This window comes from Hyposmocoma kahamanoa, unplaced genomic scaffold (genome assembly GCF_003589595.1).
Source record: "Hyposmocoma kahamanoa isolate Upper Pololo Valley unplaced genomic scaffold, ASM358959v1 89, whole genome shotgun sequence".
Classification (NCBI taxonomy): Eukaryota; Metazoa; Arthropoda; class Insecta; order Lepidoptera; family Cosmopterigidae; genus Hyposmocoma; species Hyposmocoma kahamanoa.
Window position 1 is genome coordinate 1,796,770 of NW_020654520.1, and position 17,615 is coordinate 1,814,384.

At 37.7% G+C, this 17,615-nt stretch overlaps 1 protein-coding gene across 1 annotated transcript in view; it reads right to left on the minus strand.

The window, feature by feature from the left end:
• The window catches only part of LOC113236110, a 429,318-nt gene that overhangs the window by 68,010 nt on the left and 343,693 nt on the right, over positions 1-17,615 (minus strand). The window contains exons 4-5 of the mRNA XM_026472101.1: positions 15,809-16,688; positions 11,261-11,361 (exon numbers count right to left, since the gene is read on the minus strand). Coding sequence (XP_026327886.1) covers positions 11,261-11,361; positions 15,809-16,688 — 981 coding nt within the window. The remainder of the gene's footprint in view (positions 1-11,260; positions 11,362-15,808; positions 16,689-17,615) is intronic.

Genomic DNA, 17,615 nt, shown 5'->3' on the forward strand with positions numbered 1-17,615 from the left:
AATTAGGCGTGAAAGCATAACAGACGGAGTTTTTCATACTTTTCGGTTACCGTTGCCCTTACCAGGTCATCCGTCAATCTAGTACGGGGCTGTCCCACTGAACGCCTTCCGGTTCGTGATCTTTCAAGAACCTTTTTGCCCCAACAGCCGTCTGTTCTACGAGCTATGTGCCCTACCCACTGCCACTTGAACTGGCTAATCCTTCGAGCTATGTCGGTGACTTTCGTTCTTCTACGGATCTCCTCATTTCTGATTCGATCACGTAGAGAAATCCGAGCATTGCCCGCTCCATAACTCGTTGAGTGACTTCGAGCTTTTTTATGAGGCTAATAGTAAGTGGCCACGTCTCGACACTCGTCGTCAGATGCTCGAAGATTTTTGTCTACAAGGAGTTACTTTCGCATTTACAATATTAGGTTGACTACATGGGGAGTTCTAAAATTTAATTTGTTTTATAAATGATGAAATGGAATAAAAAATAGCAAAAATGGAATTGCAATTTTCAATTTACCTGGCTGAACGCCGTTAAAAATTCAGTGATCGTTTTCGACGAAGGAAAAAGGTGTACTTTAGAAAGTTCTTTTAAGCTATAATCTCAGTACAGAGTACTAAAAAAACCGACCTCAAAAGTACGTGGAATTACTTCTATTTGCTAAGTTTTATTGAAATATCCCCTAGTTCGCCACTATACAGGACTTGACACTGGAGATAATAAAAATAATTTCTCACCACTCAAAGTATATTGAGAGAAAAACGCCTTGAATGGGACAAATAGCAAAATCAACCATTAAAGTAATTGCTCCTAAATTAAAGTTAGGCGCTATTTATAAAAATGAATTTTCAAGGGTGAACAGCCACCCTTCGAGGTAGATGATTTTCTTCAAAATGAATTGGGACCACTTTGGAAGTACCCCAAACAATACAGTCGAATTGAGAACCTCCTCCTTTTTTGAAGTCGGTTAAAAATGAATTTTCAATTGAAGTATATTCGTCCTCGAATCACATTCTCAATTGTACGTGATGTTGAAATTAAGGACGCAGGGATTTGAATAGTCGAATTCTCAACTACCACCACAGTAAATAAAGGAAATCTAAACGAAAGTTTTAAATATCGTCTAGGATACTATAACAAAAAAAAATCTCACATTAAATGAATAAATCATACTAAAAACAATGTTAGATAGACAGATAAACTTAATTTATTTATTCACATACTAGTGAACAGACACAAATACAGATGGAATACAACAGGAAAAATAGAACAGTTTTTGGCATACAAACGGCATATGCCTAAGTTCCCTGAGGCACTGATTTTCAATCAGAACCTAGTCCCGCACTAGGAAAGCCCTGTCTCAGTCGCGGGTGCCATAGATAACCACAAATTACACCCAAACTCACGAGAGACATAAATTTTAGAAGCCATTAAACTACCTTTGGAAACCGTACGAATACTCAGGTACTGGTATGGAAACCGGGTCAACTGCGTTAGGTGGTCTGGGACTCTATCGGATCAGTATAGGTTGGAGTATGGAATGAGACAGACTCTTTAATCTTTACTTGGATAGACTACTCGAGCTGCTGAGCAAAATGCATGTCGGCTGTCATATAGACTCGGTGTGTGTTAATAACATAAGCTATGCTGACAACATAGCTTTGCTCATTTTTTTTACTGTTATCGGATATCTAAGGTGCCTCCCATCAGACTGTGTGGTCTTCCACTAGAGAGTGAGGAATTTTAAATATCTAGGTCATATTGTGACGGCTGACCTGAAGGACGATATGGACATCGAGCGGGAACGGAGAACTCTATCGGTTAGGGCTAGTATGATTTCCAGTAAATTTGCTCGTTGTACTAGGGAAGTTAAAATAACATTGTTTAGAGAATATTGTGCCTCCCTATACACGTGCAGTAGACGCAGTGGAGGCCTATTCAATATAATAATGCGTTCCTGGTGCTGGTAGGGCTGCCTCGCTTCTGTAGCCCGTCAGGGATATTCGCAAAAGCAAGAGTTAACTGCTTCTACGCGACCATGCGCAAGCGAAGCACGTCTCTGGTCGCTGATGGCGGACAGGTTCGACTGTCCATACGTGAGGCACTGCTGTGAATTGCATGTTTCCAGCAGTGTCTGTTATGTATAATTTTGTACTTACTAACATTAGCATTAAGTGGTTTTACTAACAAATAATATGCGTCAATGTTACATGAAATAAATAAATAATTATTATTATTATAAATGTAAGCCATACAAATATTTCTCCCGGCCCAGGGATCGAACCTCTGGGACCTCAGCGTGGTAACCTTTCAGCCACGGAGGCAGGTTAGGTACTAAATCTAGAAGTTATTTGTAAGTAAAGATCTAATAAAGAAATAGGAGGAAAATTGTTCATTAAAATAATAATTAATGTACTAAAGTTTGTATAGTAAGTCTAAAGAAACCTATTCGATATAGATGTGCATGTGCGGATTTGAATATCTAAGGGTCTAATGCTAGAACTCGACTCAATGCTCCAGTCAGGATTTGAGTATGGTTTAAAGCACTCGAAATCATACTCAAGTTCCTGCCGTTAGAGTCGTATTTCCAGTGCTTGTGTTTCCAGTGCAATCCTGACTTGAGCATTGAGTAGAGTTCTAGAATACGACCCTACGTGTATCTGTAAGTGAACATTATAACTGTGAATATGTTTTAGTGTAATAAATAAAAACAAAATGTATATTTAGAAAAGCTACGAAGAAGAGTACATCGGGATGTGAAAATTTATATTAATATTAAAATTTCAACAAATTAGACAGCTTTGTACAGTGAGGTTCATTCTATTCTCCTCTTTAGTTAGAAATATGAAACTAACTTACGAAAGTAGCGTAAAATGAATAAGACCTCTTTTAACTGAGAATAGTTAGGTAAATATTCTCGTACTTTATTTCTTCAGAAGTGTGCGCAATTCTCGTCTGGACTAGTTTAAACGAGCTGTATTTTGTTAAGCTTTTGTAAGGTAACTTTATTTATATCCAGCACTTTGGCGCTTACATAAACCGGACCTCCTTTTGAGGTATAACCTCGTTCGAGGTGAAATTTTTGTGACACTGACAAAACGTTTGAGGATGGAAAAAAAGAATATCAAAATACATTTTGAAAAGAAGCGGTTAGATTGGTTAGTGATGGGAACGCGTGTTCGTAAAACGCATCGATCGAAACAAACATTAAACTCCCTCCGTGGCCGAACGGTTACCATGCCGGACTGCCACGCAGAGGTCCCAAGTTCGATTCTCGGGCCGGGAGAAATATTTGTATGTCCTACATTTATTTCTCTCGTGAGTTTGGGTGTAATTTGTGGTTGTCTATATGTGTGTCCTTGGCACCCGCGACACAGGGTTTCCCTACAGCGGGGCTATGTTGAGTGTGTGCGTTATTATTATTATAAAATCGCGCGTTTGTATCGATGCAGTGCAAAGGTAGACGATTAGCAACTGCGTCGCGTTTGCATCACCGCTAAAAGTAGCTCTGTAACGTTCTAAAAACTAACTCTGGCGATGATTGCCATAATTTTTATATTATTCTTATAAAATTGACACTGGCACAAGTCCAGTGGCCGCCATAAAGGAAACATTATTAATGCTTGGCCGCAGAAATAGTTCTTTTTATATAAAAACTATGTGACAGGAAGAACAAGTTGTGCAACTGATGGCAAGCGACACGCCTGTCCAGTAATGAACTCTCTCACAAGGAGCTTCTACTTCTACTAAAAGTTACAAGCCGTTAAATTAATTAAGCCCAGTTAGCAGATGTTATTTTTGGGCAGGTTTTCACGGGATCAGCCGGTCGAACACAATGGACACGATAGCAGGTGAGACATGCTTTATGTGAAGGAAAGTGTAAAATGATTTTAGGTCGGTTTGATATGGCCCCATTTCACACGGGCCAAAATGTGTCCTAAGATGATTCAGGGACCTCTATATTGACCACTGCAACTCGTGCCGGGGGAGAAGACTATCGGCTGAGGTGATAAAATTGAGTTTGGTTTGCTAAAGTTTGATCGCGTCTGTTGGTCTACCATCGAAGGATGCTCTTATGGCTTATAATGTGATCTTGTGGCCGAATAAAGGGGGCCGACGATCAATTTCCTACTTTAATTTCTCCACATCATATGCTTTCGATAAGAACGCCATATATGCCATATAAAAAAAAAATTCTATATGATATGAGACAGTTGCATTAATTTTATTTCCTAAGCTTTTTTATTTATTTTCTCAAATTCCAAAAAATACACTTTTAAGAAGAGGATTTTCTTGCCACGTCTAGACTATCTGTTCGGGACTTAACACGGATGATGTCGGTGCTCGCTGCTTAGAGATCAATAATATTGGAAAGACGCCTTACAATTTAGGCAAGCAAAGCAGTCTTCAGATTCATTGCTCGTAATAAAATTTAGGCACTGTACGTCATTTACAGATAAAAACCATCGCTGAAAGCGCCTCTCATCGCTATAGCCCCGCATGTTGAATTATAACATGCTTGCTTATACATAGAATAAATATTTATTATGAATAAGTAATTTTTTATTAAAAACACATACAAACTAATGAAATTACAGGCACATGGGACTTGTCAACATATGTCTCAGAGTGACGGGCGGAATGGCAGTGCCCCTTAGATTTTTGCAATTTAAAGCTCTGAGTGGCAATGTCTCTTGTTTTGTGTCTCGTCACTTCGTATCGTAAAACTTTCTTTAAAAACCGGCCTCAAAGTTCTTGGAATTACATCTACATGCCAAGTTTCATTGAAATTGGTTAACGGAAAGTGCGCAAAAGCGGATTCATCAACTAGTTTGCCATCCGGTTGGTGGAATATTGTCTTCAATTTAAATGGGAGCTATGCTGAGGTACCCTCTTTCTAACAAAACAACAAACGTCAATATAAAATAAAAATCAAAAAATGTATATATTTTAATTAATTTCTAAAGCAAATAGACAACATATAAGAGCATTCCACATGCACATAGCAACTAAGTCTAAATAAACTTGTTATGGTAGTAGCAAAAGACTGAAGGAAAAGCAATATATCAAAGTTGGAGAAACTAAGCCAGAGTCTGATCAAGGTTTAGGTCCCTGTCGATAATGGCGGAGACGAAACATGACGCAGGAACGCGGATGATCGGGTTATTGTGACCGTAGCCGATAGGCGGCGGTCAATGACGCGTAAATCTATTCTCCAGTGTTATGCTGTACTAAGGGCATATTTATGATGTGAATTATTTTTTACGTACACGTACTACAGAGTTTTCCTTTAGTAGGTTTGAATTTAAGACCTTATTGTGCGCACGAGAATAAAAACCTAACCGCTAACGGGACCGCTCCTTAATATTAAAAGTAGGCAATACATATTTTGCAGTTCAATATTAAAAAAAACTGTAGTGACGAAATCACCCTTCGTAAGAAGTTTTGTTCGTTAAGATGGGTACGTTAAATTATGTTTTTTTTTGCAAGTGCAACGACGGAATGAACAAGTCGTGCGCCTGATGGTAAGCTGCACGCCTGTCCATGACAGTTGAGCTCAGAGCTTTAAATCGCAAGGGTGCGTTAACTTAATTCACCTGAATTAGTTCACCCATGTGCATTAAGTACACTTTTAGTAAACTTAAATCACCTGGGTTCATTACCCAGAACACTCATCATACGGTAACCTATTTGTGCGGCCCACGGCTGAGTAGAGTTTCCTCTCATGCAAGGGTTTAGGTTATAGCACGCCATGCTATTCCAATGCAGTTTGGGGACTTCATTGTGAACCCTCTTCGACACTCAAGTTTCATCACCGTATCTGTACCACGTAACGAGTTGAACCCTGGCGTCCTTAAATATCCGCTCACGCGATGCGCTCCTCCAACCGCAAAATGGCGGCTATTTGGCTTCGCAAATTAGAAAACCATTCAGTTTAAATACAAGTTTTTATAAATAAAAATTATTATTCTGCATTGCTAAATAAATACCCTCCGTACTACCAACAAAAACATCTCAAATAAAATGCAGTAATACACCGCAAATCCTGCACTTAAAAAGCACTAATGAAATTTTTGGTGTACTTGGATAAATATGATAATATTCCGTTTGAGTGGTTCTAACGTTCACCATGAAATTACTCCTTAAAGTATAGTTTATAAACATTTATATTCAGGGTAAACTTAAAAAACGCTACTTACGGTATGTTTTCAATAAATAAACGCCGAAATCACCAGCCCAAACAATAACACACACGATTGTCGTGACGTATTTTTGAAGTTGTTTATTTTTTTTAAATGACAGACCCAGGCATTAAAAACATTATGGTTTGCTAGAGTAGTTACCGAAATAGCAATTAATATTAGTTCTTTTACCTGTTATAACTTCGATATCCGATAAATCGGTATAAAATCATCACCGGCACCTCTAGGTGTGGTATGCGTCTACGGCTGCATGTATCGCGTGAGCGGTTATCGTGGTGTATACAGTTTACTTTTATGTTTATCTAATGCATCCAGGTGATTTAAGTTTACTAAAAGTGTACTTAATACACCTAAGTGAACTAATTAAGGTGAATTAAGTTAACGCACCCAAAAATGGTTCTTCGTTTTTCCCTGTGCGAAATCTTTTCAAGGAATTCAACTGCCACAATCTATCTTCATCTTGCAGCTAAGAAAAGTTGCGAATATCATTAACAACTTGACTTTTTCGTTTACAATGAGGCTTTATTTGATAGTGTGTCACGCGAGCTTCGCGTAATTACGTACAATGTTCGTTCCATATGAATTTTATTGTAGAAATAAAGAAAGAGTATAGGGAGGGAAAACAACAGATAAAGTAAAGGGTAAAGGCTGTAATAAAACAATGATATAAAACCAGGTGCAATGGTATGAAACACTTAAATTATACTATACTATTATATACAAGTCATGGTAAAAAGCACAGAATGATAAATACAGTAAAAGTCGTTAGCGTCTGACGCGTGCAGTCCGCCATTTTTGGTACCATACTTTGCACAGTATGGTTGAGTCGTTCTTTCGCGCAAGTTCTCTAAAATCGCAGAAAAATGGCTTATTGTATTGTTTTGGAGTGCAAAAACGATAGCCACACCAAAGATATTACCATATATTTAAAAAAAAATCAATTTTCTGTTTATCAAGTTGATTCTGATGTTAATCGTTCGTCGAAGTCCAGCTACTGGCCGCAAGATGGCAGCACGTTGAATAAAATTTCAATAACTTCAAAACGTCGTAACTTGCAATAAAGATTTTGAACTTTCAACGACATAGCGACTGGGTAAAGTTTAAATTATATTAACAATCCAGAAGTTGTTACCTCAGGAAATCCGATATTTTGTTATAGCTTTAGAACACCCTATAAAGTTTTAACTTTTGACCATATTTTTGCATTGCAACCTGAATTCTTCCTTTTATACATAAAACACTATAATTCTTTGTAAAAACAGTTGAATCTATTTTTTGTGCATTTAACTGCCTCCGTGGCCTAACGGTTATCATTGCCACGCAGACGTCTCAGGTTGGATTTCCGGGCCGGGAGAAATATTTGTATGGCCTACACTTATTTCTCTGGTGAGTATGGGTGTCATTTGTGGTTGTCTATGTGTGTGTCTATGGCACCCGCGACACAGGGTTTCCGTAGTTGGGGCTATGTTGAGTGTGTGCGTTATTGTTATTATTATAGTTGTTTCTTTATGAAACTAGGGAGTTGCAGGTTATCAAATATTTTACCACGTTTCCCGAGAGTATGCCATGTATTTGTCTATTGCTTTATAAATATTGCTCTGTCGAGATCTAACGCGTTTCCTCTTTCTACGGAAAGCACAGTGAAAATAATTTATGCAGCTCAAGTTGGCCAACATTCATTGCGCAAATAAAATACAGGGTAAAACGAAAAGGTTTTACAATAAAATGAAAAACTAATATTATCGAGTTCTTGAGTTTTCGCGATCGATACACATTGAAAATATTTTTGAGATCTATTTTTTATTATGGTATCAAGCGGGTTGAACAAATCGTGCACCTGGTGGTAAGCGACACACCTATGGTAGCAGTGGAGTTCCTTCTGGAAAAATTCGTCCAGGGTACTGCCGCCTTATCTATTTCTGTCGTCAAGCAGTAATGCTCACATTACAGCGTTTCGCTTTTAAAGGGTAAGGGTGCTGATGAAATTACAGGCCGATGAGACTTATCAACTTATCATTAGTGACAGGCGTAGAGGCAGTGTCACTCAGATCTTTGCAATTTAAAACTCTGAGTGGCACTGTTGCGTGTTGACTAATACCAGGCGCATGACTAGTAAATTTGAAATTATTATTTTATTGTCATGGAGTACCGAAATGTTATTTCATCTTTTTGTTGCCTCCTGTAAACCTGTATCATTGCATAATATTGTGAAATTAACAAATATATTACACAAGATAACAATTTTGTTTTATTAATTTATCATCCGGATTACCTTTGGATAAAGATAGATACACATTTGATATGTGTGTTACTAGGCAGAATGTCGATTCACGATATATTTCCCATAGAGTTAATATAAACCAGTAATCAGTAATCAGTAACCGTTTATTGCATAGTCACATGTTAATAATATTAAAATTACAGTACATGTGACACCCTGTAAGGGTGTTTGCAAAGAGAGTGGCGCTATACACATTTTAAAATAAGATAAAAATTATTACACAGTACTATTTCCTAATTGATACCACGCATACAAAATGTCTAGTAAGACTATATAATTTACACATTATGTTTCAACTCTATACTAATTGATATAATTTTAAAACTAAATACTAACTGAAATAATTTTACCTACATACATTTATACACAGAAACATACTATTATAATTTTCTATTATTATTTCATATTAAATCATTTAAAAAAGGTCATCAAAAATATCATTAAAGTATTCTGTTATATTGTAATAACTCCTATCAATTAAGAGAGTTTTTAATTGTCTTTCAAAAGCCTTGGAATCCTGAGTACATTTTATGCTGTAAAGCGACCGTTGAGTTCAATTATCTCAGATCACAGATCGAAATTGAAAATTCAGACTTCGTTATGACCCGTGTGTATTACAATCGTTTTTATGCTGGTCTCAAATTTCATGTAAAGTCGATTTAGGGATATCGTTCGTGGATTATGCAATTTGATTGGGTACCAAGAAAGCTTCGTCCGTGCTTCCATAAAATATATTAATTAGACAACATCGCATACATTGCTTCGATCCCGAAGTAAGTAACTAAAGCACTGTGTTATTGAAATCGGAAACATTGACGGTGCCACGAACACCAACAAAACAATTTTGACATAGTAAATTTTTTGGGTCAAGTGTGATTTGTCCATGAAAAAGAGTAAAATTGATTATTTCTTTTAGTGTTGATTGACTCAGTTTCATGTAAATGTCTGATGAAATCATTCTATTAGAAAAAAAATCTTGGGAGCAGAAGCATTATAAAAATAAATTGTCAATTTTATTCGTTATGTATGAGAAACATTTTATAAAATTTGATCAACTTCCGCTGTCCTGATTTTTTTTAAATATAATGAAATGATCTTATATAAAACCGAGTCGATAAGCACTAAGAAAAAAACTAATCAATTACTCATTTTAATTTTTTTTATTTTTATTTTACATTATTATTTAAATAAATACTAAAGATAATCATCATCATTATTAGTAATGCAACAGACCTCGTGCTTTCGCTTTTGCAACTGCGGAAGTTCTGCACACTTTTTCCCATCTGCTGCCGCAACTTTTATACCGTTACTTTTATTGTGCTATTATTGTTTGGCGGTAGGGCGCGTAGGTTTTGGCTAAAGCTTCGTGATTTAGTAACGAGGAGGGATTCGGCTCTCGACGAAAATCAAAATTATTGAAATTAATGTTTGTATCGTCTATGGAAACAAAGTTACAAAAGTTTAGTTGTGAAAAGTTATTATTAGAGTCAGGTGGGGTAAGAGAAACACCGGGGGAAGAAGAACTTGAAGCCTTAACTTATAATCTAAATAATTTAGCACTATAATCTCCCAGTTGATATAATAGATAAACAAATTAGTTTAAACATTTTTAAAGAGATGTCGCTACGATGCTCGTAATTCAAATGGCGGCAATTGTTCGTCCCGTCTCTTGACATCATTGAAACAAAATCATTCACTTGACGACCTCGGTGGTTCATCGTTTTATACTGTGGGTGCTAGATGACGATGTCCGGGATTCGACTTCCGGTAGGACCAAATTAGGAAATGAACTATTCTAAATTGGTTCTGGTCTGGGCTACTTCAGCTCGAATTCAATTTTTTACCGTACTGAATCGGTTCTATTGCGCGAGTCGCGCGGCAGAGACTCTGGCCTTATTTCAGAATTTAATTTTTCACAAACGAAGTTGAAGTCATTTGATAAATGTATATCATATACTATACGTGTTTGTTTAGTTCAGTTGATATAAAACAACAGTTTTCTTGTAAAAGTTTTTATAAGCTTGTGTTTTGATCAATCGTGAAAATTTTAGAGAATCGTGTTTCCACATCTTCTAATACTAATCAGAGTACATCCTCAATTTTATTATATATTTTTTTCCTGAAGTGGTTAATACAGCACTCACCCTTATGCGGAATCAGCCATTTGAGGTTATAGCGACTCTTAAATGCAATTATGAAACCAAACACAAGCCCTTTATGGGACTATTTCGTATTATTGTAGTATTATATTTTATAATTATTATAAAATTTACTTTTGATATCTCACCATTTCCGTTATAAACATTGACTTACAAATACGTACATGTGACAATAAATATATGAATATGAATAAACGGACGACGGGTCTAATAGAAAAACCACGAAAAAAATGTCCCAAGTCATCCTATTTAAACGTAGTGACATGTATCACACTGACATGACATGTCATCGCAGTACTGTCTAATTTTGCTTGCTTCGCTGTCAGTCGAACAAACGAAGACTAAAGCGTGAATGACGCTCTGTATACGATTTTAACGCCCTATAAGTTCGGACACTTTTTAGCGCGTACCTGATGTCCATATAATTGTAAGTCAATGGTTATAACACTTCCGTTGCACAGCTAAATTACCACCATCCGCGATCAACTGCATCCACTGCTTAGTTCTGGCTTCACGTAATTTGTGTTATCCATGAGCTTTCTCAAGTTTCACCAATATTTAATTCGTTGCTGTCTAGCTCGGTGTTATAAATCCCAAAGAGTATAAAACAAACTAAAGTACTCACGTGCATAAGAAAAGGGCAATCCATCGGACCAGCGGAACTCGCCTTCGTGGACGGCGTCCGTTGCGCCGATCCAGTAGACGTCGTCCACTCCTGCGCCGGGGCTAGAAACAATCAAAGTCACATTTAAATAGTCACACGACAATAGGTACATAGAGATGGAGTCCAAGATATTCCTACCAAATTAGGTTAAGAGGGAGCATGCCAAAAAAGTTTTGACGTTGGCTCCGCCCAAATTTGTGAAACAAATATATGCCTGAAGTTCGCGTGACATGCGACAGGAGATGTTGAATTTTGCGCATTAAAAGTACCAAATTCGTTTTAGCGGAATAACTCTAAAACTAAAGGGATAAAAAAAAATCCGTAGTGACAGTTCTCGATCATGCATAAATATAAATAATTATCTAATTTTTGTCCTAATGACCTGTAGCATTTCGAGGATGAACCGAAAAAATGTAAAATTAGAGGTCATTTCGTGATTTTTATCTATCGAGGAAACTTTATTTTTTATGTTTCTGATTAGTGTCATGTAGTTACTCATACAATATTTTATTTTTAACTTTAAATTGGATATACCCCTCTAAAATCAAATTGAAGATTAGAAATTTTTCCTCTGCTCCCTCTTAAATGACAACGTTGTAGGGAACGTACTCACTTTAATGATGTTAAACCAAGCAGCATTTTTATAATATTATCTTTGTTTGATGATTAGTCACTGGAATTTATAACACTCCTATTTTGAAAAGAAATATGTTATGGAAAAGAAGTAAATAAACGTTACTATTAACTTTCGGGGTTAAATTTAAGGCTATTTAGATATACGCGATAAAAAAGCCATCTTATATGGTCCATGACATGATAGTCATGGGCAGGGTTGCCATATGAAAATAAGGAGGGAAGTTGATAGTCAATGCAGTATAGATGAGATTGTATTGACAAGATGGGCTATTTGTGTAAGTTACTTGGAAAGTTAAAATGTAAGCGCGGCCGCTCTCTGTGAATTTGCCGCGTGACATTTAAAAACCATTTTAATTTGATCCAACTTTTGTACTTTCTAACTAATTACTGAGAAAAGTTGATAGACGAATTACTTGCAAACAACTGGCGACATTATTTCACCGCTGGTTGAATTAATTGATAAGAAAGATTGGATAGGTCAATCCACGAAGGTTTCGCCACGTTCAACACGAAAGTAAGGTTTTAATAATTCAGTAGTATTTTTCATAATTAAATATTTTTATAATTTTTAAATAATTTAATAATGTGATAATGTTGTTATAACAATTTAATAATGTTTTTTAAATAATGTTAGAATAACTTAATAACGTTTCAAATTTAATTTCATTCTGTAACTAATGTGTGTTTGCACTAATTGGCTCTTGTAATAGTGAAAATAAGTTGTCTAGCATTTTGCGTCTCGCGATGCAAGCATTGTGCTAGTGCGGGGTCCGCTGTTAACTTGTGCCGTTTTGTGCCTTCCATTACCGTTCCGTATTATCTATTTTAGATTCTCGCCTCTCCCAAGGCCTAAAAGATTAATTATTAATACAAAGATCGAACACTCAGAAAAAAATCCTTCAATCCGGTCGGATTCGAACCGACGTCTTCTTGCATACCGTGTCAAACGCTATACCAACTAAGCCACGGAACGAACCAACGGACCTCACGAATTTTTCTATGTGCTTGCGTCGTGTCTTTGTATTTGGTTTTTCAACGACTTTTTAGTCGTAGCGCCATCTATGAGAAATCTTTGACAGATTTATCACCCAGTTAGTACCTTTACAGCTACCAGTCCTGGCGAGAGATGGCGCTATTCACTGTATTAATTAAATTTTTATTGAATTGATATTCAATTATTTTTTGTGAAATTACTCCACTAGTTTGTTATAATTGTTAATACAAAGATCGAACACTCAGAAAAAATTCCCTCGATCCGGTCGGATTCGAACCGACGTCTTCTTGCATACCGTGCCAGACGCTATACCAACTAAGCCACGGAACGAACCAACGAACCTCACGAATTTTTCTATGTGCTTGCGTCGTGTCTTTGTATTTGGTCTTTCAACGACTTTTTAGAAATCTATAAACGGTTTATCACCCAGTTAGTACCTTTACAGCTACCAGTCCTGGCGAGAGATGTCGCTATTCACTGTATTTTAAATTTCTATTGAATTGATATTCAATAATTTTTTTTATATGAAATTACTCCACTAGTTTGTTATAATTATTAACACAAAGATCGAACACTCAGAAAAAAATTCTTTTGATCCGGCCGGATTCGAACCGACGTCTTCTAGCTTACCGCGCCAGACGCTATACCAACTAAGCATAACTAACTACTCAACTAATTTTATATAATATTTTTGATTTGGATCTTTTCAATACGAATGTGATTTTGGCAATGAGAGCGCTGAGTGAGAACTTCTTTGACTCTTAGTGAGGATTGCAACTTTTTTATGTTTTATATAACAAGTTAGGTGTTTATTTTTTATTTTATTTTATTGTTTTAAGACATGTGAAACATAAATATAGTAAAGCACCGATAAACTCTACTTAGGTTTATCTCGATGCTATTCATTCCTTCTGCTACGAATGAAATAAAACAATATATTAAAAAAAGTAAAATAAAATAAGTAAATTGTGCACCCAGATTTCTTATTATATTTTTATTTGCGAGGATTTTTAATTGGCACTCAGTTGTTATTATTACTAATTAATTTAGTTTTAAGCTGTTGATCTTCCTTTAAATAAATAAATAAATGTGTAATTTCCTAAAACTTATTTAGTCACTTTCAGAACAAATGTTACTTTTTTTAAAAATTAAGTTAGTTTAATACTACGGATGCGATATTATCGTACTATTAATGCTTTCTCTTTTCTCTTACAATTAATGTGTCTCACTCACGCATTATTTTTAAATTATTTAAAGTGAGTCATTCGAATAATGACCATTTTTGTGACGCACTTCACAATTGAGTAGGAAACATTAATTACGAAAAAGAGGATATTAAAATTAAGACAAACGAGTCCTCCCTCCTTGGAGTATTCATTTGTATTTAAAATTAGCTCTATCATCGCGAGCTGCTCTCGTTTAATATAGCTCAAATTACTTTAAAAACTGCAAAAACATAATGAAATTCTTAACAAAGTTTTTTGTCGTTTATTGGAAAGTAATTACACAGTCTTAAATAGATTTGTTTTTGGAAGGAACTTTTATTTGTTAGCTTGTAAAGAAACTTAACTCAATAACAAATTTTAACCGGACGGTCAGTTTACCGACAATTACAAGCAATAAAAGAAACTGGCAAAAGCGATGAGTGCGGTAAATTAATATTCTTTGTTGTAATGACAATCTGCCGTCCACTGTCTAAAACGCGGCTAGGCGATAAAATATTTTTTTGAGATATCATAAAAAACCATAACCCAGTTTTAGCATATTGAAATTGTTTAATGATACTTTAGCTATGTTAAGTTAGGGTAGGTTCCGATAAGTCGCCCCCCCGAATGGGTTTCCGCCTTGTCGTAGCGGAGGGGCTCTAGTAGCCGTGGTCGATTTCATCCCGCGGTGAAACTGAGAGGAACTCACGGGCCGGCCGGTGGAGCTAGTCTGGCTCGAGGAGGAGAGCGTACCGCGTGGAGTCGTCTTAATCGAGGCCGAGCGGGTCCGCGCGGACGCATGCGGTGAGGAGGGTCTCGGAGAAGAGACGTGTCGGTGTGTCGTTGCTGTTCGTCCTTTTCTCCGCGGCAGAATTTGTGCGGTGGGCGCTCCAAAGGACTCTCTAAGAAGAGTCCACGTGGATGCGCGTAGGATGTTGCGGCGGAGCCTATCAAGAGATCCGCCGCGGGAGCTGGGGAGCATCCTCTGAAGTTCACAGTTGAGGGGATGTTGTCCTGGCCCTATGGCCCTTGGGTAGCGGACTCGGGAGAGTTCGCTGCCCAGCATGGAGGGGTCCGAGTTGGAAGGCTCGTCTGGTGTTCGGCGAGCCTTACATTTGGAGTCGGGGGACCGTTGCGTCTCCCTTCTCGGAGAGGGGCTAGCCGCTGGTGGAGTCGGGTTGCTCCCCTTCAGGGTGCAGCCCAGTCCCACATAACCCCGGCTCGGCCCCCGCAGGGCCGGGGTATCTGTAAGGTATCTCGGGTAATAAAAAAAAAGGTTGCGATAAGTCGAACACTTTAACTAATTTTAACTGTTTATAAAGGAGAATTTTGTGTTCTATTTTTTTCGTAATAAAACGTATATTTGAACATTCGGCACTAGCCGCGTTTCAGTTAGTGGACGGCAGTAACAAAGTACTACCACATCAAATCCTGGTCTCACGTTAGGGAACTGTACTGTCGGTTCCCTCATTTAAGCACTTAGTACAAATAGTGGATACCTAAATGAGGGCACCGACCTTACCACAATTGTAATACAAAGAGTGTCAGAGTTACGATATTCACTCCGAGCTCAGCACGCCCCAGACCTGCGCCAATTCGTAAAATTGGTTTTACCGAGGTCATCGAAATGGTTTAAGATGTTTACCATTCAAAAACAAATATAGGAATACTCACGCATGTAATAACAGCTGATCGACAATTCGTTGCTGTTTCTCGTTTAGGACGCTAACGAGATGACCTCCGAGCCTCACGCACTCTGCCTCGGCCTGTTTCCATGCCTTCTTCGCGTCCCGAAAAACCGATATGCAAAAATTCTCCGCCAACACCCACCCGTAGTCACAATGTCCCATAATATCTTCCTGGGGATCCTCCATCCACCACGCTTTCAACCACATTACAGAAGAGTTTTTCATCCCCATCACACTCACATTCAACCTTACAGAATTGGTCTCAGAGATAAATTGGAGATCCCTCTTCGGATCTCCAGGCTGCGAGCAATATTCCCATCTGGACTTCCCATTTTGAAGCTTAAGCTCCATCCCTTCACAAAATTCGTTATCATTTTCGTCAATAACATTCGATACTTCTTTCTGTTTCAGCTCCATTGGTCCCGCTCCAATTTGTAATCGTAATTTCACCTTGTTGCCGTAAGGGAGGTGAATTTCGTATGAGCAGAAGAGTTTGAATGTTGGGCCGACTTCGAACGAGCCGTTTCTATCCGTCAGCAGAACGTGGTGGCAGTGGTCCACGAGACGGTAGGTCGCGGCGAACGTGGGTCGGCCGTGGAGTTCTATCGTTGGTGTTTTTTGGGATGCTTGGTAAAGATACCTTCTGTTTGGCAGAGGAATTTGCTCGAGTTTGCCGCAGAGAGCGGGAGTGTTCGGGGCGTATCTGATGAAGCCGGTGGCGCAGGGGACGTTGAGCTTGTGAAGGTCGACGAGGAGGGCGTTTTTGGATGAGGGTGGGGGTAGTAGCAGTCGACAACCATGGTTGCGCGGTACGTGGCCGGAGTGCACGCGTCCGGCGCGCGTTCCACGGAGTTTTATCGCACATTCTGGAACAAAATTTACTTAGTTTTAGTAGGATTCACAATTGTAAATATACGTTGAAGAGGGCTTGAGCTGTAGTTGCCATGCAGGCTCAATGGGAACATGGAACTATACACACATCTTTAAATGATTTTGCAGATGTAAGCAGGTTTTCTCACAAGGTTTTCTTTCACCGAGAACTTCAAATTAAATGTCGCATATGAATTCCAAAAAACTCAGACGTGCAAGCCCAGATTCGAACCCACAGCCTTCTGCTTTAGAGGCGGTAGGTCAAACCAAGGGCGCGTTTCCATTATGTCGTAACGTTTTATTTATTGTTGGACAACTATCCATGGTGGACTTTTTATCGTTGAATAAAAAATAAATGAAAAAAATGTTTATTTCAGTTATACCATTAACATTACATTAACAGTGGATGGTACCTCATTTTAAGCTTATCAAGCCTGTGTCAGGAGGCACCGCTCTTCCATAGCTATAAATGCATATTTAACATTTTTAACTTATACTCAATTTAGTGTTTAATTTTTACCATCGAGTATATAACCAGAAATAGAGACGAAATGTCATTTAATTTGTTTGAAAACTATTCTGCCATATTATTACTGTAACTTGCTATAATGGACGAAAATTGCAAAATTACATATTTAATTACCGATGAATTGTGATTCCGTTTGTTTTGTAATTAGATGTTTTGCTGTTTTTCCCACACCACCGAATAGAACAAGACGGCATTGTTAGAGATATTATCTTTATTACAATAAATACAGAATATTCGGTAGTTGGCCTGTCTATATTTCAGTGCAAACGAGAATTGATATTTATAAGAGCTGAATTGTTAATGTGTGTTTGTGTATGTGTGTGTGTGTGTGTGTGTGTGTGTTTGTTTGTGTGTGTGTGTGTGTGTGTGTGTGTGTGTGTGTGTGTGTGTGTGT